The 25,690-nt window shown below is 39.9% G+C and overlaps 4 protein-coding genes across 6 annotated transcripts; 1 reads left to right on the top strand and 3 right to left on the bottom strand.

Annotated features, from left to right (window-relative positions):
- Window positions 1-1,238: 1,238 nt before the first annotated feature.
- Window positions 1,239-8,715, bottom strand: LOC111605589 (two pore potassium channel protein sup-9). Of its 2 annotated transcripts, XM_023324193.2 has the most exons (9): window positions 8,681-8,715; window positions 6,348-7,478; window positions 6,132-6,287; window positions 5,438-5,564; window positions 5,171-5,361; window positions 4,370-4,557; window positions 3,360-3,520; window positions 1,784-1,816; window positions 1,239-1,656 (listed from the first exon to the last, which is right to left on the bottom strand). In XM_023324193.2, exons 2-9 carry the CDS (start codon window positions 6,472-6,474, stop codon window positions 1,386-1,388), a joined length of 1,254 nt encoding a protein of 417 aa, XP_023179961.1. In that variant the 5' UTR covers window positions 6,475-7,478; window positions 8,681-8,715; the 3' UTR covers window positions 1,239-1,385. The 2 variants fall into 2 exon arrangements, with proteins under 2 accessions (XP_023179961.1, XP_030079669.1); XM_030223809.1 differs by lacking the exon at window positions 1,784-1,816.
- Window positions 8,716-9,323: 608 nt separating this feature from the next.
- LOC111605590 (26S proteasome non-ATPase regulatory subunit 9) lies at window positions 9,324-10,502 on the bottom strand. The gene is made up of 3 exons (XM_023324194.2): window positions 10,258-10,502; window positions 9,783-10,106; window positions 9,324-9,707 (listed from the first exon to the last, which is right to left on the bottom strand). Exons 1-3 carry the CDS (start codon window positions 10,357-10,359, stop codon window positions 9,471-9,473), a joined length of 663 nt encoding a protein of 220 aa, XP_023179962.1. The 5' UTR covers window positions 10,360-10,502; the 3' UTR covers window positions 9,324-9,470.
- Window positions 10,503-10,694: 192 nt separating this feature from the next.
- Window positions 10,695-13,547, top strand: LOC111605588 (serine/threonine-protein kinase STK11). Of its 2 annotated transcripts, XR_002751819.2 has the most exons (5): window positions 10,695-12,117; window positions 12,173-12,367; window positions 12,434-12,597; window positions 12,662-12,970; window positions 13,036-13,547. XR_002751819.2 is itself a non-coding variant. In XM_023324192.2 (4 exons), exons 1-4 carry the CDS (start codon window positions 11,081-11,083, stop codon window positions 12,907-12,909), a joined length of 1,644 nt encoding a protein of 547 aa, XP_023179960.1. In that variant the 5' UTR covers window positions 10,695-11,080; the 3' UTR covers window positions 12,910-13,547. The 2 variants fall into 2 exon arrangements, 1 of the variants encoding a protein (XP_023179960.1); XM_023324192.2 differs by having other exon boundaries at window positions 12,662-13,547.
- A 79-nt stretch (window positions 13,548-13,626) lies between these two features.
- LOC111605587 (integrator complex subunit 5) lies at window positions 13,627-17,352 on the bottom strand. Its single transcript, XM_023324190.2, has 9 exons — window positions 17,122-17,352; window positions 16,279-17,054; window positions 15,877-16,221; window positions 15,555-15,819; window positions 15,055-15,491; window positions 14,630-14,994; window positions 14,290-14,569; window positions 14,078-14,220; window positions 13,627-14,017 (listed from the first exon to the last, which is right to left on the bottom strand). The coding sequence occupies exons 1-9, from the start codon at window positions 17,226-17,228 to the stop codon at window positions 13,718-13,720; spliced, it is 3,018 nt and encodes a 1,005-aa protein (XP_023179958.2). The 5' UTR covers window positions 17,229-17,352; the 3' UTR covers window positions 13,627-13,717.
- Window positions 17,353-25,690: the final 8,338 nt, after the last annotated feature.

Here is a 25,690-nt window from a genome sequence, read left to right as displayed (position 1 = left end):
TTATTTTCAATGAATTAAAATTACAATTTGTTTTATTTGTTTCATTTAGAATTGAGTAGCTAAATTTCATATTTTTGAAATTCTTTAAACACATACGAGACAATAACTACTAAAAATTTGAAATAAATTGTATATTAAAAAGTCGTATGTTATAATATTAATTTTTTGTTTGTTTACCTTCTTGATAATACAGAATTAAATACATAACTATTTTAGAATTGGGTAGCTTTTTTTAACAATAGTTTTTTGTCTTTAAAGTATATCTGTAATTACGTTCACTAAAATATTTACAAAGCACATAAGGATTTGTTTTGGAAATTATAATTTTAAAAATGGAAGAATCGAATTCGCTTAAAGTTGTAGTTGGGATTTATCTACTAAGTGTGAACCAAATGCAATCGTCTGAGGAAGTTGAGGGTGTAGCATTTGGGACTGCGAATGGCGGGGCAATAGGTGCAGTGGGCGTGGCATCCACTTGTACACCATTGTTTTCTAAATCTATCTTATGTTTGGCACTCTTCGGAGACAATTGAGCACTTGGTAAGTCAAGTAGTTGGCTTTCATTTTACCTTGGCGTTGTTTTATTTACTTTGTATGCGACTACTAGCTATAGTATGTATATTTAGATGTAGAATTATTAAACTAATATCCCGCTCATAATTTATAATCATAAGAAATATAATAATATATACGAATAAAATGGGCTATGTTCTAATCGAAATTATTAAGCAATAGATTTTTGTATATATTAAATATTTACAGAATTGAAATTTGACACGGTTCTGAGACTATTTTGATGTTTATAAATGGTAACTAAGTGCAGCCTGGTAAAGGCAGTTCTAGTCTAGTGGTTCTCACTATATATTTCGATATTTTGATAAATTTTAAGACAGAGAGAGAGAGGGAGAGGGAGGGAGGGAGAGCTCGTATGCGAGTGTGAGAGACAGCAGGAGTTATTGATCATTGTGAGTTTTGTCTATCGCTCGGAAATGGCAGTGGTTCAGATCAATTTTCTAGTGCCCTAATTCAATAATATACATTAAGATATTGTTAGATCTGTAATGCTTACCAGCTACATATCTATTTATGTGTGTTTTCGTGTATACATAGATGCTATTTATGCACTAATTTACATTGTAAATGCACATAAATATTAATTTCGCAAACGCACAAGTTTTTTGCACATTTCTAAGTTAGCAATTTATCAATTTTTGTCAATTTTATATTCACTACGCTTCAGTTTCAAATTCCGTTAGGTTTAAGTACAATGTATCAGAGAAAGTTTATCACTTTAATTATATTTAAGTCGTTTTTGTTTTTCGGCTTTTGCGTGAGGGGCACAGCTGGAGGGGCGGGGCCACGTTCGTTGCTCCAAACTTAGTTCTCTAAATGCGAAATGATAAAAGTGATACATTGCGTTTGAGCAATTTGTGCGGCGGTTTGTGTGGCGAACGATTTTCCGTATCATCGACTACATCCAGACCCATGCCCATGCCCATGCCCATGCCCATGTGGCTGCCAGTCATGATGCCGCTGCCATTGAGCGCGCCAATCGTGTGCATGCTCTGCGTATCATAGTTGAGGTCCTGCATGGGCACCACCTCCGGCAGCAGGTGTCGTATGTGCGTGGGCGAACGACGCAGCTTATATTGATGCCTAAGGAAACAGCAAGTGTACACAACAAATATTTACTAATATATCAAATTGCACTTAATAATATATTTCATAAGCTAACACATGCAGCATAACAAATGAAACATGTTTAAGTAAAGCTTCTGCTTACTCTGCAACGTTTGCGCTGGTCGCGTTTTTTTGCCTGTTGCCAGCAGAGTATTCAGGTTTAGACAACATTGAGACATCAAACAAAGCCAAAGAGTTAGTTACACGGCATCAACAGAAAATGCAAAGCCATAGCAGATAAAGTGTTAAGTGAAAAGGAAATTGGTGAAAAACATTACAGTATAAAAACATATATAGATAAAAAATATTTAAATTTTGTCATGTATTTGTTGATTATTGCTAATCAACGAGTGATATAAGCTTATCACAGATTTTGAGCAGGAGTTGTCTATATGAAGCATCCCTAACTGTAATTGACGCCCTCAACTCGGATACGGAGCGAAGCTAAGAGCCGTTGTGAGGACTATCTCCGTCAAGGATCGTATAATAGGCAAATATAAAACTTGGGAAAAACTATATTTAAGTCTGGCATCGGACAATGAAAACCCGATATGAAGTCCAGCTCAGAATGATTTTACAGTTATGCAGATGCCCGTCGACCGGCGCTACCTTTGCTCAGCTGTAACCATTTGGGAATTGTATGGTTGTAGCTTTTGCACAAGAGAGCAAAAGCAACAGTCGAGCGACGCTCTCTCTCACTTACAGTTCTATGCTACTGGGCTCTGGAAGCTATGCAGACAACATCTGCTCAGTAATAATTGCTTAGTAATAATTAACAAATACATGGAACTCAATTATATTATATTAAAACAATTTTATAAACATTGAAACATTTTATGAACTTGAATAACATTTTCCATGGAAATTTGAATGCAAATGGGCAAAGTTGTACTAAGGATACCAAACAAATTCTAAGCCTAAACTAAGCGGCTAAGCTCAAAATGCGAGATGTAGTATATGTATACCCATTGAAAATGTGTACATGGGGTATATTTGCTTTCATTTTTGAAAATCAGTGCGAAGCTTCACTGACTTCTGATACTGTTAAGAATTCTTGAGGGAACAAACGAAGTGAGTTTTTCTAGTTCTATGTCTAATTTCTATTAAATTTCTGATATACTATAATTTTAGTACCTCTTTCTCTCTTTCTCTATCTTTCTTATTTCCTTTGGTACCTCATGATATCAGGAGTTCTAGAACAGCCAAATAATAAATAAAATAAGTATTTGTATTCAAGCACATTCAGTGCATTACAAGTCACATTCTGAATTTATGAGTATTTTCACGCATAATAAAAATTAGTTTCCAAAACAGAGCAGCTTACACCTCGAGTGCAGAGCACTAAAATATGAAAATTCTGATTTACAGTCTAAGCTGCAAGTTCATATGATATTTCATATATTAATATATTAATATAATAGATTTTTTCCTCCCTTAAGGTACAAAATCTATGCCTAAGACTGAATGCAGGCTTATGCCTGCTACAAACCCAAATGCCTTGCCTTCTTCTTTCACATGCACTTTTCTGCGACAGTAAAGAAGGAAGCGGAAGCGGAAGCGGAAGTCGTACAATCACACACACACAGACAGGCACTCAGCCAACCCCCAGCTTGTCTAGATTAGCTAATTGGCCTATGCTTACATCAGATTTAAAGCTTAGATCTACGTATATAATATACCTTTTGTGGCGATTGCCATTGAGGCAAATGCAGCGGCAAGAGCACATCGAGGATGTATTCGTGCCGTTCAGAGATTGGCCGTCGTGTCCTTCGTAGCCGCTCAATATGGAACCGTTGGATGTTATCACATCGCCCTCCAGTTTGACAGCCACTTGTAGTGCCTGTAATAGCAGGAATTAGTTAATATTTACTTAGATACAGCAGAGCTAAAGATTGAAGAATGGAAATTGTGTTGTTGTCTTTAGTCTGTTGTTGAGATGAAAAATGTTTTTGTACAGTGCTACTGAAGTAGTAGTAATAGTAATAGTTGGAGTATTTGTTTAGTCAGAGTAGATATATTTGTAGTTTAGGTCAAAAAGCCACCAGCAATCACCTCTTTGGTCCATAAAGTGGACTTGGTCATAAACTAAGCGCGCGCGCGAGTTTTGCATTTGTTTCATATTTCATTAAGTCAAAAGCAACCGAAAATATTCCAAAAAAGATACAGAAACAAATATATTTATATAAATATTTATATTTGATTGTCGATCAAGAGATTTTTTTGGAATAAATTGAGTAAATAAATTAAGGAATTCAAATACAATTCTTACAAATAGCAAAAAACAAAACGAGAATTGTGCACGTATTAATTTGTAAAAATTGATAAATTGTGCTTTATAAAGTCGGCAAGCATTTAGTTTAATTGAATAAATAAAATTGATTTTTATAAATTTTTAATTTGTTTTTAAGAAATTAGTGAAAAAAATGTTGAAAATCGCATTTAAAAGATCTGCAAAGGGAGAATTAGACTCTGCAGTTAGAGGTCAGGTAGATGTACGTAGCTGAATACTTTTACTAATAGAGATAAGTTTAAGGTTTAAGCACAACTTTTACTAGCAACTGACTGGATAAATGTACTTGTATTATTTAATTATTTTTTTATAATAAAACAGTCCGCAAGTCTACATAAGAAATAGGAATGGCATGGACAATATTGATGAAAAGAAACTGGCCCACAATGGGAGGCTCACCTGCATGGCCTGGGCCTCGTCGCGCCGCTCATCCTCGGTATTCATTGTAACAAACCTTAGTACTAACAGATTCAGTGAGGCGGCAACAATTGCCAGTCCGAATAGTATAAATATCAGTGCGAACATTACATATTCGGGTTTTCGATTTAGCGCATTGTCTTTCTGCAAAGCTACCATATCGCCGAAGCCTATAACAAATTGTTTATAGTTTAATATTCATTTCTACATATTTTATATTATATATATGAAAATTATAATATATATAATGTAGATTTGTACATTTTGCAAAATTATTTAATTAAAGAAAGATAAATAGATAGATAGATTCAAAATAAGTTTCAAAGCTAATTTTTGAAAAAATTTTAATTGTTTAAATATTATTTTAGAAGGAGAAATAAATGATTTTATAAAAAAGGGTTTTCCTAAAATCTATTATTTTTAAATGCTTAAAAAAAAATATAAAAATGAATATTATTGAAAAAGAATCAGTATAAATAAATTACTCTGCGGAAATACAATATTGCAGTCAAGTTTCAAAATATATTTTGAAAAATTGAATATTACTGAAGAACAAGATCATTGAAGGAAATATAGATTTTGGGCAAGAAAGGTATTCCTACCAAATTTAACAGTTAATTTTTGTAGAAGAGAAATTATTGTAGATAAATAAAAAGTATTTAAATTAAGTTAAAAATATTTTAACCTTTATCGAAGTCAAAGAAAATTAAGAAATTACTGATTCTGAAGAAGTTTTCAAACCCAGTGCGAGCAGTTTATATTCACTTTAATAACTATTCTCACCTATTGTGGTTAAAGTAATAAAACAGTAATATACTGAATCAAAGTAGCTCCAGCCCTCAAATCTTGAAAAGGCCGCAGCACCACCTGCAATCGTCAGTGAACTGAGCGTCGTGACAACGCATATGAGGTCCACCTCTGAGGCAATCGTTCGTTTGCAGCGCAGCGATGTTCGCACCGCCTTGATGACAAAACTGAAATTGAACGAATATATATATATATATATATATATATATAGGATATATATTTGAAACATTTGTTGTTGTGTACCTGCTCAGTCTATTCACTCTTTCTCCGATGCTCTGAAACATAACAAGACCCAAGGGTATGCCAACAATTGCATAGCACATGGTGAACAGCTTCCCGCCACGGGTCGTTGGCGTTGAGTGTCCATAGCCTTGAAATTTTTAAACAAATTATCAAAAAAATTTTATTTTTTATAATTTTTTAACATTTTTAATATACTATTTATACTTGAGCTTTGATCCTCAATATAAGAACAAAATTTAAAAAAAACAGCAAAAATTGAAGACAAATTTAAAATATTTTAAATTATTATTTAACAACTATGTTAAGTATACAACAAAAATTTTTTAACTCATTCCAGAAAAAAATTATATAAAGCGAAATAAAATAAAATGGTAATAAATATTAATAAATTTTGGTTATTTAAAAATTAGTTTAAATATACAAAAAAATTGACAAAAATTATTGAGCTCAATTATATAAAGCAGAATAAAAAAAAGCTGACAAAAATAATTTAATTTTTAAAATTTGATTTTTTATTTATTTGTTAATTATTATTATTTATTTAAAAATAACCAAAATGAAAACAATAAAATATATAAAGCTATAATTTACTTAGCAATTCCGGCATGATCAAGACCTAGCTTTCAGCTAAATTTCAAGTTTGTTTGATATTAATTTTTCTTTAAGTTTAAACAAGTTAAATTAGCTTATGTACCAATTGTTGTTAACACTGTCGTTGCATAATAGAATGCGCCAGTGAACTTCCATTGCTGGCCAGCCTTGTGTGGCTCTGATTTGAGCACCACCGTCTCCATGACTTTAAAATCCTCCTGTGATATATTATATTTGCGTATTATACGATCCTCGACACCTGCAACAATCACATTTGTTTATTACGTGCTTAGATATTAAGTATTTGGCGGGGGCTCACTTTGCAACGCCTCCCAGCGTCGCTTTTCCGTCTCCGATTCGAGGGCATCAAAGACGGCGGCACCCACTAGTAGATAGGTAAATGTACACACGATCAGGGATATCGTGCGCACATTTTGTTTCTTCATGCTTCATTTAGGCGAGGTTATTGGCTATGAACATGCATTTCATTCACAATAGACAGTCGTCGTTCCCTCCTCGTGGCTGGCAGCTGGCGGCGTCTTCTCTTGCGGTTGTACGGTTTATTGCTATTGTGACTAATCCAGCCGCTGTCATCCATATGTGCATGTGTGTGTGTGTGTGCCTGCCTGCCTGTCAGTGTGTTGGTAGTTTACGTAGAAAGGACGAAACTTTTGTAAATCAGGTTAAGCGCAGTAACTAACACAGGCACACGCATACGAACACACACAGAAGCACTTGAAACTCGACACCTTGGCCGCCTGCCCTCTGTCTTCCACTCCCTCTCTTCCGCGCTCTCTCTCTCTCTCTCGTCCACACACACACACAGCCTTAGGCGCTGCCTAATCAAAGTCTTGGCCGTCGTGTGTGTGTGTGTGTGTCTGCGCGCTCGTCGTCGCTTAGCTTTAGTTTTTACGTTTCTACGTTTTTTGCTGCCTACTTTTTGGCGCACGGGCAATTATCTGAAAAATTCACTTAGCTGTCACTTGTTCGTGCACTCCAAGTGCAATTGCATTAAATATGATATATCTGTGTGTGCGTGCGTGCGTGTGTGTGTGTGTGTAACATATACGACTATAAGTATTTTAATTTTAGCACCACTTGCGTATGCAGATGTGCATGGCTGCATTTATTTTTGTCACACATGCAGCTGATGTTGCCGTTGTCCTCGCGTTCGTTGCGCCCATCCATGTCCTTGCGTTATTTATAACACCGCTGCTGCTGTTGAAATTGTAGCTGCATCATTATTATCACGATGCTCGTGTGCCCAATCAGTTGCCCTGGAGCCGTAACCTGTCGCTAGAGTCCTGTAAACGCTATCAAGGCTGCTGCTGCTGTTGCTGCTGTTATGGACGGCTAATGCAATAGCTGTGTTGCTGCTGTTGTGCACACGCATAGCGGCATTTCGTTGTTGCACATGTCCTTCGGCTCCAGCTGCGTTGCAGCCACGTTCCTGTGATTGGCATAAGATTTAAAATCAGGGCATAAATTAGATTTGCTGGCAAGCTGTGGCTAAAAATAGCTAGCAATGACAACAGCTTTTGGCCACATCCTGGCGACTAATGAGCCAAATTGCCTAATCTGTCATCGTCAAAAAAGCGACGAGACGAATGACAGCAAGAAGCACAGCGACCAACTGTACAAACAGCACACAACATGACACAATTCAATACACACACTAACACACACACATAAATTCTGTATGTGTATTAAATTGGCTACATCATGAATTATTTAGCTGTTTGCGCAGATAAGCGCCAAGATTTTTGCCACCTCAACGAATGGCAAAACGTGTAAAACTGTAAGCCATTTTGCAGATTTGGCGGTAACGGTAGTTGCTAAATTATTAAAAAAAAAGCAAAAAAAAAGCTTAAGCAAATAATGAGATGAAAGCAAAGCAAAAAAAGCTCAGCTGTGCGTGTGTGTGTGAGTGTGTGTTTGGCAGCAAAAATTTAAAGGTTTGCCTTATTGTTCGGAAAAGACAGCGTATGTTTTGCTTTTGGCCTGCTTTACAATTTGGCTAACAAGTAGGCAGCATTGCAGTGCCATTCAATTATTCATGCCACAGTCAGTATTTGTATATGAATTTAAGTGTGTGCTCTGTCTGTCTGCCTCGCTTTCTGTCTCTCTCTCGCACTGTGTGTGTGTGCGCGTTGAAGCGTTCATCATACACACATACACACGCACACATACACAGCCGCATGCTTGGTTTTTTTTTATAATTTATTGAGCCAAGCTGAGTGAGGGTGGTTAAACATCCTTGTGGATGCCACAACACACACAAAATGTGGCATGCTATCGAAATTGCTGCAGCAGCAGCAGCAGCAGCCTTGTTAGCTGGGACGCCAGCATCGCCCTTAGTTAACTTTTTGCTAGTTTTCCTATTCAATTGCTCATTATTTGTTGCGCCACCCGCAAGCGTGTAATCGCGCAGCCTCCGGAGGCCAGAGGCTCGTATTATTTGTGTCTGTCGTTGACATTTGCTGTGCAGTGGCAATGACAGTGACACTATCAAGAATCCTCTGGCCGTCAGATGTCTGTGCCTGACTGACGGACTGGCTCGTCCTTCGTGCACAGCTTCGCGAAAAACTGAAATTCAAGCATCAAAACGAAAAAGAAAACTTCTATTCATTATATAAAGCTTAATACACATACACAAAAATTCGAATTGGTGTGCTCGCATTTGTTGTTGTAATTAGTAATTTGTTCGCATTATTCAATTTTATTTCATTTCCTTTTTGTGTGCTTTTTTTTGTTTAATTAATTCCACACACAAATTTTCACTACAATAATTTCATCTCAATTTGTCGTCGATTGCCTCAACATTTTCTACCGTCCGCAATGCACGCACTGTCGATTGTATTTCTCAACTGGCACCGCGCACGGCGCACAAACTGACAGACAGAGGCTGCTGGATCCTTCAGCGGGCATTAGGGTTGAGCATCCTACAAGCGATGCGGAGTAGGCAGGCGCAAGCTGGCGCTGCCAACTTGCAAAAGCTCAGCGAAAGAGGGCGCGCATTTGAATTCAAGCTCTCGCAGAGCTTTGAAGGCAAGTATTAAAAGTTTGGTCAATTTCCTTTATGAATTGCTAAATATTTTAATAAATTATATTTAAATCAAATTATTAAATATTTTCTTTTGCATGAATCTTAATTCTGCCTATTTATCGCTATCTATTTTTAACTTTAATTTCAGTTGCTTTTGACACCCTGACCCCATCGCCTTTGATATATTGCTGTCATTGCTTCACACAGTTGGCCAGCAGCCGTTGCCGTTCGACATTTCACCGCATTAAAGGCAAAATTGAAGTGACAAATTGATTTAGCTTTTTGGGCCAAAAATGCAACTTTAATGGTTTGCAACGCTTGAAAATCCATTTCTTAAATTTAAACTCTGAAAACAGGTGAAAGCTTAAAAATTCTATAAACTAATTAATGTTAATGCTAATGATCCATTAGCTCCGCTGGCGGCAGCACAATATTGCATCCCAGCAGGCCGCGACCGACCCAAGTCTTTGGCACCAGTACCATGTCAAGGAATTGCTCTGCGCGCTTAACCTTTAATTGGACATTTTGATTTTGCATATTGCGCACAACTTCGCCGATTTGTTCAAGGCTATTCTTAAAGTTAGTTTCGTTGATGGAACCAAAACGCAATATTTTGTCGCCCACGCGCAAGCCCTGCAGAATAGAAAATAATTACATTTCAATAAAGATAGCTGAACTACATATGCATATTTGTGACTTTATACTGACCGCTTCCTCGGCTGGCGAATTGGGGCTAACAAGATTGACTACAACTAGCGGCCGTGCATTTAGTGGAAGTAACACTGATCCGCCGTGCTTCCGACCATTGCTTAATTCTAAGGCAGAGGCACGATTGATCAGCTCGGGATCTGTGGTAGCTATCTCGGCATGATATTGGTTAAGCAGATCGTGTATTTGGTCCAACAGTTGAGCATGATCATTTTGCAAACAAATGATCGTCTGACGTGCTTGCCGTACCTGGTAGATGTCAATGTCATTGCGCGGGAAACCCTCAGCATCAACAAGTGGACCGTTCATGCCGACATTTCCGTTCTGCATGGATTAAGCATAAGTTTATAAATTAACATACATTGCAATTAGACAGTTTTCTGAAGACATATAGTGAAGCATTTGTGACGTCACATAAGTTTGGGCAACCTCAATCTCTGTCACCTTGCCTACATACTTATATGCAAGTATTTACCGCAGCCAAGATTTCTCCATTTTTATTGATTTGTGCTTCCAGTTCCTTTTTTGCCTCTATTAGTCTCTCTAATCGCGCTTTTGTCGTAATTTCCGTTGCCATGACTTGCAATTATCTCTGAAAGGATATATTTTTAAGTGAGAAAACAAAAACAAATGTTTTTTGTCGCCCTGCCGATAGATTGTCAGTGATGTGTTGACAAACTCGACCTATCGTATGTTTAACAGTCTCGAGCACGATACATAGTGTAATTCCCTTTTTTCACTTGTATTATAATTCGTTACTACTTTATTCACCTGTATTTTCAAATATTAGCTTAGTTTTAAATCCATAGTTAGTACATTGTCAAAATTAACTGCATATGTATTTAAAAAATATTGGTTTCTGGTTCTTTCTTTTAAACAGCTGATTATTTTGCTATCGATATGGGAATATAAATAGTCAAATATCGTAATTATCGATATTATATCAACAATTGACATACACATACATACCTAAATACAACATATTCCCAGTCTAAGGTAAACACTGAAATATATAGCATTAAAGCAAGATCAGGCGAGAACCAACAAGCTAGTAAGCGTTGCGACAATCTTCGTATACAACGAACCGAATGTTCGATCACCGTTAGTCCCCTCATAGAAATGTGAACTGTGCGTTGTGGGCAGTTCGAAGGTTTATGCAATGTTCTAGTTTGGCCCACGAGCACACACAGGAGAGCGAAGAGACGGCAACGACAGCGGAGCAATAGAGCGCCGTTTATACGTTCATATAATAGGTGTACACAAATAGTGTGTTGAGCTGTTGAGCGCATCGCATCCAAATGACTGTGACTGTGACCAGCACACATGTAATGGAAGCACAAGCTAAAGCAACACATCTACAATCTGGCGGGGGCGGTGAACAGCAGCATGGCTCCACTAAATCGCTCGATGTGGCTGGAAGGGATGTCGATTTATCTGGCGCTGCTGATGATGATATGACCGTATTGCTGACTAATAAAAATTATCACTTTGAAGCAACGTCCGATATCGAAGATGCTTTCGTCGAGCTCAATGGCGGCAAAGATGCAGAACTTGATGCTGCTGCCGCGCCACTGGCTAGCGGCAATCATCAGATAGAGCATCCGCAAGTCACCTGGCTGGACGATGATGCAATTGATGCATTGGACCGTGTCACACTCGACATTGGCAATATGTTCTTCAATCGCGTCGACAGTCAGGACATAATCTATCAACAGAAAAAGAAGAACATCAAAATGGTGGGAAAATACGTGATGGGCGATGTACTAGGCGAAGGCTCATACGGTAAAGTGAAAGAGGCCATGAATTCAGAAAACCTTTCTCGGCTCGCTGTTAAAATACTCACCAAGCGGAAATTGCGTCGCATTCCCAATGGCGAGCAGAATGTGACGCGGGAAATTCATTTGTTGAAGCAATTGAAACACCAGAATGTGGTGCAATTGGTCGATGTAATGTACAATGAAGAGAAACAAAAGATGTATTTGGTCATGGAGTATTGCATTGGAGGCTTGCAAGAGATGCTGGATCATGCGCCCGAAAAGAAGATGCCGCTCTATCAGGCGCATGGATACTTTAGGCAATTGGTCAATGGACTTGAGTATTTGCACAGCTGCCGAGTCATACACAAGGACATCAAGCCGGGCAATCTGCTGTTGACGCTGGACCAAACGCTCAAGGTATCTGATTTTGGCGTCGCCGAGCAACTAGACATGTTTGCACCCGACGACACCTGCACAACGGGTCAGGGCTCGCCGGCATTTCAACCGCCAGAAATTGCCAATGGTCACGAGACTTTTGCAGGCTTCAAGGTGGACATATGGAGCAGCGGCGTTACTCTGTAAGCAATTGGCTCTAGATTATACATACAATTATAATCATTATTCAATTTTTAGTTATAATCTGGTAACGGGTCTATATCCATTTGAGGGCGACAACATATACCGTTTGTTGGAGAACATTGGACGAAGTCAGTGGATAGCACCCGACTGGCTGTATGAGTTGGATGAAAGCTTGGCGAAATTAATATTGGGCATGCTTCAAGCAGATCCCAGTGCGCGGCTTTCGTTGCAACAGATACGCAAAGATGCGTAAGTTTTGTATAGTGCCAATGAATCGATTTGTTAGATATTTAATTGTATGGTATCCTTGCGCAGTTGGTTCCTGTCCGCACCAGCTGAGACTGGCCCACCGATACCCATTCCTCCACTTAAGGGCGACAAATACGGACGTTCCACAGTACTGCCTTATCTAGAAGCTTATCATTATGGCAACGAACAGGATCAGGAAGATGTATATTTTACTGAGCATGATGTCAATCGTATGTTAAAGATAATGATACAATGTGAATGAAAATTGTTAATTTAACTTTTTTTCTTTCGCAGAGGAACTGGCGCGGCGAGCTGCTTCTGCCGCAGCTGAGATACGTGCAACCAAGTCGGCTGCTGCCAATGCCGCATGTCATTTGTACGAGCCGTCGACTAGTGCTGAAGCTGGAGCTGAGGCCATGCTCAACGGTTCCAGGGATGAGACGGTAGCGATTAAGAAAAAGGGCTCTGGCTTAAAGCGTCGAGCCAAGAAACTTGCATCCTGCATCTCTGTGCGAAAACTAAGCCATTGTCGCACATCGTAGGCGCTTGCCCTTACCCTAGTTACTAGAGTAATATGGAAAAGTAATAACTTGTTAACAAATTGTGAGCAACTTTTTGGTTTTTTGTTTTTGTTTTTGTTGTCTTACATTCGCCAAGTATTTATTAAGATTTAAACAGAGAATGAGTTATAGAGAAAGAAAAAGAGAGAGAGAAGGAGAATAATGGACGCATACACCAAGGGTTAAAACTTTGAGTTAGCTTAGAAAGCGGGTTGAGGAGAATGCAAGTTAAATCCAAGTGACAATACCGTGTATTATATGAAAGTGAGACAGTTATTTAGGTCGTTGATATGTATTAAATGTAAAGAACAAACACGTTGAATAATTGCAATTAGCAAAGATTCGTTAAAAGTAAAACGCGCATCAGCAATACGCAAATAAGTAAATTGTTCAAATGGCACTCTGGTTGGTTTTTAATATCTTCTAAATCAACATAATTTACAGGCGCCGACTACAAACAAACTGCTGGACAGTATTTGCAATGGAAAATTTATAAGTGTAATTAAAATTTGAAAACTATTGAAGATTATTTAAATATATATAAAAACTGCATTTAGTTCACACAAACTTCCTTTCTATTTGGATTTGCGAAATAGATACAGCAAGCATTCTAGCCTAGTTCATTGTGTCGTGTATTACAGTGGAAGTGTTCTGATTAAACTTTCTAAATGCTCGCAATTCGAAAGTGGTAATTCGATCTAATTTATGGAATATTTGTTTATTGACAAATTTTGTAGATCCTTACTTGGCATTGCAAACTTTAAACTTAACAGTTAGCTAACTAATTATATTACTCCAATTCTACGACTTCAATGCTGGTTTTGGGTGCGAACGCTGTTGGCTCTGCTATTGCTGGAGCGACTGAGCTTATGTGCAAATCGCTCATTATGAACATTTGATGATAGTGCGCTCCGAGTTTGCTAAGCTTCCTTTGCATTAGGTGGCGTAATGTGTCAACATATTGCGGTGGCACCTTCACCTGGCTTGTGTTTCGCCAGTGCAGACCATTGTTGTCTACGTGAAAGAGCGCAGGCGAGGGCACATGATCCTTTAAATAATTCCAAATGCACTCACGCAGCAGCACAGCAATCTGTAGAGTGGCAAAATGGATGAGAGACTTATGTATTTATATGTAAAATTGAAAGCTTACCTCCGGAGCATCGAAGTGCTCAATGATCGTATGCAGGTTGGATAGCGGTGGCGGTATAAGCTGGCTTATTGTCAGCAACTGTAGCAGCTTTTTAGTGCACAGCATGAGCTCATCGTTGGCGGATGTGGGTTGGAATTTGTTGACTGTTAAAGGGAAAATAAACGCATATGAAATGAAACAAATTTTTAGTGTATTACTGGTGTATTACTCACCATTCTTGCCGCGCCAATGATGCAAACATGTTGCGCACAGTGCACGTAGCAGCACCGAGGAGTAGCACAATGCGGGCCTATGGGTTGCGATTAAGCCAAGAACAGCCCAAAGTACAGGCGATGTTATAAAGGCACGACGTATTTGCATATCTCGTTCCATTGTGACCCGAGAGAACTCCTCATCAGGAAAGGGCAGTCCATTGTACATAACATCCGTTGAGACCAATTCAACAAGCGTTAGCGACACCAGCGAATATCCCTCAACGTTGTTGGGCTTTTCCTGCCAAAATGAAATGAAGATAGTTTTAGTTTTAGTTGACAGTGAATAGTTATGATTTACCAGATCCAAGCAGCATGCATTCAGAGCCTTTAGATAGAGTGCTTGCTTTTCCGCATCGCAGCTTCTGTTATTTGTGGGCAGCACAGGTCGCAGTCCTCGGCCAATAACACCTGAGTGCAGTACAGAACGATTTGAGTTCGTTCCAGAGCTGGTGTGCAAATTTTGTACTATAAGCAACTCTTGCTCAGGAATTTGTAACTCATCCAGCTCGTACTCCTCTAGTTGGCCAAGTAAATGGCCATGGTAGAAGAGTGCACTTTCCACCAGCTCCCGCAGACAAACAGTGCGTGCAATTTTTCGTGCAGTGCATTGACGCTGCAGCAAAGCAAACGCTCGATGAGCGGCTGCCGCGCGACGAATTATAGCTAAGGGCATAAATAATTCATTACATGTTTAGTCAATTGAAAACTTAGCTAATGGCTTACTTTCTTCGGTGAGACCCACAAAGAAGTACTTTACGCTTAACACGGCCAGTTTGAGCACCAGCGGTGTTCGCAGCACATTGCTGCGTGCTCCTGCTTCCATATTGTTTAGCAGATCGACAATTAGATGCGCCAAACGCATGCGTGCTGCTTCAGGTGTTTCTTCCGTCGTGGCCAATTCACCTGGTTCCAGTTTAGTTCGCTTATTGGGGCCATTTCCATTATACATATCGTGTTGGGTTTCGTGACTGTTGTTGTTGTTATTGGCCTGTTGGTTTTTAAATTTCTCAGCGCTGCGCTCAGCAGCAAGCTTATCCATCCGTAACACCAGCTTTTGAATTGTGCAGTCGAGAATTTGTATTATCTTTGGCAGGCATTCGTTCAATGATTGCATCAACAACTGAGGCTTGATGTGTGAAAATTGATTCTTCTTGTGCATTCTATTGGAAAAGAAATAACTTTAAAAACGTATTCATTCATTGGTTTCTATTTAGTTTGCTTACTTGGCCAGTAGATTGAGGTTGTAAAAGGTATTATATGCCTCAGATGGGGTACCCGGTTCAACAGGTAAACGATTGTTAACCTGCTCCTGCAGCGTTATATCCTCCAGCACCATTTTGAAGCCTTGCGTTATGCTTGGAAAGTTAAGAACGCCGCTCTGGCCACCCAGCAAGCGAATCAGAGCTCCAATTGTATTCGGATTTTGAGCATACGATTTCCGCAGCAATTGTGATATGGTTTGATAATAGATATGAGGATGCTGTGAGGCTGTAATGCAATATCATATTGAGTTTGTGTTAATGTTTATTCAATGCACATACTTACAGACAACGAGCAGTAATCGCACTGCCGTCTGTTGTTCCAAAAGATTTGTACTTAGGCAGCTTTTCCACAGCATATACTTAGTTTTCTCGCAAGCTAAGTCTCCGAGTAAAGGAAAGTTACGCATGTTAAGCACCCATTGCTCCAATTCCTGCATGGACGTATCGAGAAAGTCTTGACACCAAACGTACTTTTCAGCCAATTTGGCAACCATTAAGAGAAGCTTGGCGCCGTGTTGATTAAGACGTAGGACAGCATTATTTAGAGAAGGCTGCATGTCGGCAAACATTTTATTGCTAAGCCATAGCGGCGCCTTCAGCACAATTGCCTCGCACATGTCTTCGGTATCTGTAAAAAATTGAGTACTTTAGTTTGCTGATATCTTTGCATATAAAGCACACTCACATGTATCTATAAACACATTGACCAAGCTCTGTAGAATAGCATCGGAATAGTTTGTGGTTATTAGGAGAAATGGTACTATAGCCACATCAAGTGGTTTCTTGGGCGCCAAGCCATCCTTGAGCATTTCACAGAATGCTGCACGCAGCTGTTGCTCATGACACGAAGTCATGTAGTCCAGGATACCCGCTTCGGAGTCCAAATGACAGCGATAATCTTCCACAAAACGTTTAATGCCGCACTGCAGTATTTGCATGATGATCTTGTATGGAAAACAACCGCCCAGTCGCGCCACAATCCAGTCAAAGGTCATCGGATAACGATGAAATGCATTTAGCATGGTCTCCACACATGTCTCCGCTTCTGCATTGTTTAGCTTGCGAAAGCAACTGTTGATCAGCGTGAGCAGGCCGTGCATTGCACTGCATTCCAGCCAATAGTTGCATGATGCAGGAATGGTCATGCGTCTCTTTGTGTACTTATCGGATAACTTAGCCACTAGCTCCAAGCTCCAGTTGGCTATGAGTGGCGACCATGCCGGCGGCCCTTTCCATATTAAGTTCTGTAGCGATGTCTTGACCATATTAAAGCTTTCATATTCCTCTGCTCGCATTTGTTGATGCGGATTGCCATCCTGTTTCATTTGCGATATAGGCAGACCCGTTTTTTGATCTATCATTTCGGGAGATATATACAGCTGAACTCCAATCTCCGCCAGAATTCCAAAATAATCAAACACTATGTCGCGGGTGGCCGGCAGCTCATCGAGAAAACTTAACCTGTGTACGTAAAATGCATTGAGTAAAAATGATCTGCCAAATTATTGTAAATGCGACGCAAACTTACGCAACTTTGATTAGTGAGGGTTTTGTTAGTAGCTGTGGATTACTGTTGCCATTGCTAACTGTTTCTATAAATTGTTTAAGTTGGTCTAATATATTTTGTTGCAACATTTTAACTTGTTTGGGTCTATTTCTTCAGACAGCCAGAATCCGAGTACAATTAGTTGTTGATATTGTATCGATACTATCGTGCGTCTACGATTTTGTGATAACATGCTCACGATGAGTAGCAGGGCGATTATTTTCTTTGATTTATCGATTTTTTTTCAACTGTAAGTAACGTTTTTTTCAATGAAAATACAAGTTTTAAACAAAAAACTTGTAAATGCTTTAAGATGACTATATAACAGAAACGGTATACTTAAGATGTTAACCTTGCACCAACAGTAGCTCTCAAATTATTACATATTTATGGAAGCGTGGTATTTCTAAAGATAGCTATATTGTTATTAAACAACATGCTTTAGTTAAACGTAGTAATAATACTATTCCCATATCGATATTTCTATTTCTCTTTATACTTATCATCGATATAACTACTAAACGGATTAATTAAAAATCAACAAAAATTTTCCACTTAAATCAATCAATCTGCATCTGGTCAGCATAAATTATTCAAATTGGTTTGCATTTGTATAAAATGCATTTAATACCGTTGTCTTATTAATGAGCCTAGCTTTTGTTTATGCTGACTTTTTATTTGCATACAACAAAAGATAAATACAATACAGTAAATGTGTGTATAAAATAGAAAAACGGAAATTAAATTTACTAAATTCTCATGCAAATTTATTGAACATTGTCGCATGGAATTTTTGTGCACCAAAAATTTCTTGCTAATTGATGAAATTGTCTAACTTGAGATCAATACAATGACCAATTAATATTAGTTAGCCGATTCATTAGGTTTTTGTGTCAACCAGCTGACCTTGATATCATTTCCAACATTGCCGATGTTAAAATCGCTTACGCAATTTCTAATACCCCTGTTTGGTTTTATGTGTGTACTAAACCCATCGCAGTGGTCATCAACTTCATTCATACTGATGATCATTATCATGATCCATCTTTAAACGCACATTCACACTTTTAACTGCTGGTGCTGCGTCTGCTGCAGATTGATTTACTTTGAACTTGTTTGGGCTGTTGACAAATGTTTTCTGAAAAATAAAAAAATGGATACGCATCACGTTTTCTGTTGTTGTGTTGCATGGAAAGTCTACTAACCGTGTTAATTTAATGGTTTTTATTATTTTTAAATATTTTGGCAAAATATAAACTGGTTTTTCTCGCTTTTTGAGTGTATTATTCTTGTGTGCATTGCCCAACACGCAAATGCCACACAAATGTGAGAATGATTTGCAGAATTAGAAAATGGCGCTTGGCTTAACCGTTATTTAATAAACATAACAACAATGATGGCTGCAGCAAGTGCAGCAACAACAACAAACATCAGGGCCCATACGTTGCTGCAATGTAGCTGCATTCGCTGCTGTCAGCGGCTGCGGCAGAGGCAGCGACTGCGGCCGTCTTTGTCTGTGAATTTGAGGCTTGAAGAGCTATTGAAGCTCTTACAGCGCCAAATCAACGCATCAATCATTGGCAGTTGCACAATGCTGGGCCAAAGGGGCCACCTAATGCCAGTTACTGCAACTTTGAATTGTTGTGGTTGGATTAGATTATTCGATAATCATTAGCGACTTACCCTAGAATCTATTTAATTTATTTGTTTCCTACCTTTGCACGCGTTGCGCCAATTTTGGTCATTTGAAAAACGCGCAAAAGCAAATGAGACCTTGAACTCTCATATTTTAATTTAATAGCTGGTCTATGTTTAAATAAGGTCAATGTTCGTAACGTGTTTACAATAAACAAACAAAAAGCGACAAAATATTTATCTTCAGCCTCAGCAACTCCCACAAAAAACTTGCCAAAAATGGACAACAGCCTTAGCAACCAAAGCATCATCATCAAAAAAAAAAAACTAAAAAAATGACCATTCGATCCCCACTTGACCAGCATGTAAGTATGTATGTTTGCTCCAACCATTGCTCAAGCACCTGAAGGTTGCATAATTAGGTGCACAGCCAGGCATTGTGATCAGCAGACGAACTTTAAAAAGCATTAGCCCCAGTAACACAATCATCATACCGGAAGCCTAAAAAAAAGCGCAAAGCGAAAACTGATCAGTTAGTGAGCAGTAGACAGGCTAGCTATAAAGAGAATTAGTCTTAAATGGCAAATTGTATGTTACAAGTAAATTCCTAGGCAAATAATAGCTTTAATAAGATTTTAATTGATTAAATAACTAATTTCTATTTAGCGTAAATTCTCTTCTAAAATTCTATCTAAATTATGGTTGTAAAGCCTTCAAGAGTGTAAGGAATTATACTTTAGTAACTAATAATGATTTCCAATTATCTACCTAAAGCTATACGCTTAGAAATTAATATTAATTATAGGTTTGAAACATGAAAGTGCAAAGGTTTATATATAAGCCAAATATTGATATCAAACCCAAAGGCATTTAAATATCGCACTTTGTGTATTGTAAAATTTAAGGCGCAATAAGTCATTAATTAACTGGCATTATGTAATATTAACGATGATTGGACAATAATATGAGGAATGACATACCTGCGAAGGCAGAAGTTCAACTCGTTCAGGTGACTACATTGGGCACAATGTACTGCTAAGTGTTTCGTATGGCATTCATTCAATTTGATTAGGAATCGCCAATGTCAAGGCAAGGCATAAAATTTCAAAACAAACTGCAGACATTCGAATCTCGAACGTCACAATGGGCTTGGCGCGGTCGGAGCAAATGTTTTATGATTGAGGAAGCCACAGTTGGCCATTGAAGGTGGGTTGGCTGTTCTGATTCTGTCACAGCATCGCACATGCCCACATGCTGGCGCCAAAAAACGAAATCCATTCTTTTTTTCAGCTGCGCGTTTCCGTCGCTTTGGTCAACGCTAGTCAAATATATATATGTATTAAAATAAACAATAACAAGTAAGAAAGCTCTAGTCGGGGTGCCCGACTAGGAGATACCCTGATCCCAGTCCTTTGAGTTTTGTAATATTTTCCGTAGTTTGTATCGAGTATTAAAAAAAAAGAGAAAACAAATAAAAATCGACATTGCGAGACCAGGATTCGAACCCGGATTATTTGCGCAACGTGCACAAACTCTACCAACACCGCCACTTCATAACTAAAAAAAAAAAAAATAAAACAGTAAAAAACATTTCATCTCCTCCGGTCTCGAACCCGGACCAAGCTGCATACGAGCGGGGCCACTACCAACGCAGCCACTGTCCTTCTTGCACGGGCTGTTGCAAATTTGAACATAAGTAGCAGCTAATAATTCAGCACAATTCAATCGCAATTTCAATTCTTGGAATAGAAAAGAATACACGCATTTGAATGTATGTGTGCACACGCATAGGAAAAATGCGTGCGCGTGGCGCTGCTGACATGTGCTTTTGGAAATTGGCCAAACGTTTTGTTTAATAACTTCTGTTTTACTTAATGGATTTTAATGAAATTTGCAGCATATGATCTACATATCCTATTGGCTTGGTTGAGATGCAAACGCCTTCACATAATGGCCCTATTTCCAACTAAACTTAAATTCTAAGAATTTGGGGGAATTTGGAGCCGGTATCCAAAATCCAACAAAAATCAAAATTGCATAAAATATATATAAGACTAAATACAAAATTTGGAGGCTCTAGCTCTTAAGACGTTCGAGATATAATTTATTTACTGCATTTCAATAATGTTTTTATTCGATAACAATTAAATGCGAATAGTTATCGAATATTTGAAACAAACTTGACCTGCGCGTGCTATACACGGACCTACAAAAAAAATTTCAAGTCTCTAGCTCTTATAGATGCTGAGATCCACGCGTTCACACATACGGACAGACGGACAGACGGACAGACGGACAGACGGACAGACGGACGGACAGACAGACGGACAGGGCTCAATCGACTCGGCTTGTCGTCCTGATCAAGAATATATATACTTTATGGGGTCTGCCACGCCTCCTTCTGCCTGTTACATACATTTGCACAAAACCATTATACCCTGATTTCCCATTTTTAATGGGATCAGGGTATAAAAATATGCGGCCACCAACACATGCCGACGTCTTGGATTGGGTTTTTATCAGGAATTTTAAATGAACGCAAAACTTGAAAACTAGTTTTGTCTCAAAATTGATTTTCATGAATTGTGAATGCAAAAATCTCGCATAGTTTTGTTATTATTTTAACAAATATTTCACTATTGAAATAGTAAATATTTGCAATCGCGATCAGTCGTTCGACCTGTAAAGACGTGAATTCGAACAGCCTTCGCTTAAGCTCTACTGCTGCAGAGTTCTAAAAATAGAACTTTGCGGTGCATTCTTCAACGCAACAGCAACAAAAACCGCACACGCAGCGTTTTCTTATCGCTTGCTTCCGCGTAACTCAATTGCTTTAATTGCAATTTACGAAATTTCGTCGCTTGGCGCGAGTGCGCCTGCACTCAAAAGCACAATCCGCGATGACATCTAATGTCAATAACCTCGCTACAGCTGTAAAGGTAAATGCAGAAATGCAAGCCCAGCTTAACGTTGTGATGGCAAATAGGCAAGCCTCCATCATGCCAATAAACTCAAAAATAGATATCGCCTCCGTGCAAGGCATCACTAACAACAAAAACACGAAACGTAAACAGCCAAATTCACCAAAAACCATCAAGAAAAGGCTCATCTTCGACGAACCAAGCACCAGCAATGCAGCATTAATATCAGAAAATCGATTTTCACTGCTCGTAGAAGAAGATGAAGACTACAGCGAATCACCTGTAGCTCCAGAAGCCCCAGTATTGACCGACCAGCAAACTACTCCGAAACCTCGTCCGCCCCCCATATGGTGTCCAAACATCAAGTCTGTGGCCCTACTTCAACAGATAATAGATAAAGTAATTGATGCTAAATCATACGTAATTAAGCCAAAGAAGAATAACATAGGTGTATTAACCCAATGCAGTGAGGACTATCGCAGAGTTATAGACCACTTTACTAAGCTGGAATTGGAGTTCCACTGCTACCAGCTTAAGGAGGACAAACCATATAGAGTCGTGTTCAAAGGGCTTCACTCCAGCACTGATACAACACTAATTAAAAAGGAATTGGAAACCAAAGGCCACACAATTACAAATGTGCACAACCCACTGAGCCGTATGGACAAAACACCGCTAAATATATTTTTTGTTGACGTGGCTCAGGCCCCCAACAACAAAGAAATTTTGGACATTCGAGTTGTCTGCAGGCAACGCTGCACAGTGGAACTGCCAAGAAGATACAACGACCTGACACAATGCCATCGCTGTCAAGAATTTGGACACACACAACGCTACTGCCACAAAGCTCCCAGATGTGTGCGTTGCGCCGGGAAACACGCATCCAAAGACTGCACCCGCGAAAAGGACCAGGCACCAACTTGTGTGCACTGTGAGTTACAGCACCCAGCCAACTATAAGGGCTGCCAAGTATACAAGCGGTTGCGCAAATTGCAATCCCCAGCACAAAAAAGGAGTCCCACACAAACACCGTCTACGGGTCCGAGTACTGCTTCCGAAATTACAAGGCCCCGGAGCATTACCCAAGCCACGAGCTTTGCAACGCCTATTAGTGGTGTTTCTTACGCACAGGCCGCTAGAGGTGGACCGTCAAATAAGAATACCACAAGTGACACTTTGTTCACTGAAATGCTTCAGCAACAACAACGTCAGTTTGACGCAATTAATGCCGAGCTCAAAGCGATGCGAGAAGTACAATCCCAACAAGCAACCATGCTAAACAGTTTAATGGCCATCATAACCAAGCTTGCCTACAAATAATGGCTTTACGTGTGGGTATCTGGAACGCCAATGGCCTGAGAAACAAGACTCAGGAACTGGCTGCGTTTCTCTCACAAGAAAACATAGATATAATGTTAATAACAGAAACTCATGAGTGCCCCACTACACAAATTTTCGGATACGAACACTATCAGGCTCATGGTGAAGGAGCAAACTGCTTTGGTGGATCCTCAATCCTCATACGAGCAACAATACCGCATACACCTTTACTGCCAATTTGCAACGCAACAATGCAGGTCTCAGCCATCACCCTGCCTACGTCTATTGGAGCGATCGAAGTTGCGTCAATTTATCTTCCGCCAAACACTGGTCTGTGTGATCATCACATGGAACAGGTTCTAGGCCAAAGGTTGAATAAGACCCTCATCGGCGGCGACTGGAATGGATGGCACCCATTTTGGGGAAGCAATAGTGCGAATCGTCGCGGAGAAGTCATATTTGAGGCGATTCAAAACTTACAATTCAGCATATTGGCGACTGGAGCCCCCACCCGTTACCCAATTAATGGACACAGGCCCTCGGCAATCGACTTCGCTGTCTACAAAGGCATCTGTGACCGGCAATTGACCATTGAAGAATCCTTGGACCTATCCTCTGACCACCTGCCACTAATAGTCACAATCCACGCGCAGCCACAGCCCTTGCCCATTAGGAAACAACTACTGCCAGCAGGATCAGATTTAGGAGTCTTTAGGCGCGAGCTCCATTACTCTTTGCACATAGAAATGGAACTTAACACTCCTGAAGACGTGGACTACGCAGCAAACAAACTGCAGGAAGAAATAGTCAAAGCTGCGCACCAAGCCGCCCCACCATCTTGCCAAACAAGACAACAGTCTCCGTACAACATCCCCCTCACCTTGGAGGCCCAACACCTACTAATACACAAAAGATGGGCCAGGAGACGCTGGTTAAGATTACGCACGCCTGATGCCAAATCCATGTACAACGAAGCCACGAGGCATCTTAAAGCTGCTCTCGCCCTGCTTCAAAAGAGGTGTATCAGCGATGCGCTGGTACGAGCTGAATCGCCCACTGACGCAGAGTTTCAATTATGGAAATTTACAAGAAAGCTCAAACGGCAGCCAATACGACGTCATCCCATTCGGAGCATTTCTGGTTCCTGGCACATTGGAGACGAAGCTCAAGCTGAGGCTTTTGCAAACCACCTTCAAGACCAATTCACGCCGGTGATTACCGCAGAGGCCTCAGAAATCGAAGCAACAGAAGACATCGTTCTCTCGCCCCTCCCAGCTGAAGACCAGATAACTGGATGTACAAAAGAAGAGGTTCTTGAACACATCAGAAGAGTGAAGGCAAAAAAATCCCCTGGATATGATCTAATAAACGGCAGAGTCCTTAGAGCACTGCCTGACTCCACCATAGACTACATAACTATGGTGTACAACGCCATGCTCCGCATCCGGCACTTTCCAGCCTGCTGGAAGCGCGCCGTGATTGTGATGATTCCTAAGCCTGGCAAACCCGTGGGAGAAATTGAGTCGTACAGACCAATTAGCCTGTTGCCAGTACTCTCCAAAATATTCGAAAGAATATTTCTGGAACGAGTACTGACACATCTGGGACGCCAGGAGGCCATTCCAAACCATCAGTTTGGCTTCAGGAGACAGCATGGAACACCGGAACAGGTTCACAGAGTTGTGCACCATATCCTTGGAGCCTTTGAAGAAAAGATGTACTGCTCTGCCGTCTTTTTAGACATCAAACAGGCGTTTGATCGAGTTTGGCACCTGGGACTGCTGCAGAAAGTGAGGACCACCCTTCCAGCCCCATTTTTCGCGTTGCTATCCTCATACCTTATTGGAAGAACCTTCCAAGTGTCAAGGGGGCAAACAGTATCCTTGACTAGACCAATTATGGCTGGAGTACCACAGGGTAGTGTTCTAGGCCCAACACTTTATACTTTATTCACAGGAGATATGCCAACTCCCGAGCCAAATATAGGAAGTACAGATGCAGTACTCATAGCGACCTATGCAGATGACACCGCCATCTTATCACGTCACGTATCTGCGCAAGAAGCTTCAGACTCACTACAAAAATATCTGGACTCTTTCGGACGCTGGGCAAAACGGTGGTGTATCACCATTAATGCACAAAAGTCTGTACATACTACCTTCGCCACTAGAAGAGGAGATTGCCCAAGCGTTGCATTGGGGCCCACTATTCCCAAAGCCTCAAAAGTAAAGTACCTTGGTATCACTCTTGACAGAAGGCTGACTTTTAAAGCGCACATAAGTCAAGTAACCTCAAAATGCAAAAGCAAGCTAAAAACCCTCGACTGGATGCTGAGAGCTTCAAGCAAGTTGTCTTACAGCAGCAAGGCCGCCATCTACAAGGCAATAGTTGTCCCAACCTTCGTATATGGTATCTCTCTATGGGGCTCCTCGGCGAAGACTACAAGGAACAAAATTCAGACCCTGCAGAATAAAGCACTACGCAGATGGACTGGAGCCAGCTGGTTTGTAAGAAACTCAGTCTTACATAGGGATTTAGCAATTCCCACAGTTGCTGAACTCATTGGGCGACACAGTTCAAGATACGCGGACAGACTTGCAGCGCATCCTAACCATCTCGCAAGCAACCTGGCTATAAACAACAATAGGCGAAGACTGAAGAGATTGCATCCTCTA

The sequence above is a fragment of the Drosophila hydei genome, unplaced genomic scaffold (assembly GCF_003285905.1).
Source record: "Drosophila hydei strain 15085-1641.00,03,60 unplaced genomic scaffold, DhydRS2 tig00000290-arrow-arrow-pilon, whole genome shotgun sequence".
NCBI lineage: Eukaryota > Metazoa > Arthropoda > Insecta > Diptera > Drosophilidae > Drosophila > Drosophila hydei.
The sequence above is the reverse complement of the archived record's forward strand: the minus strand, read 5'-3'. Positions and strand labels throughout refer to the sequence as shown.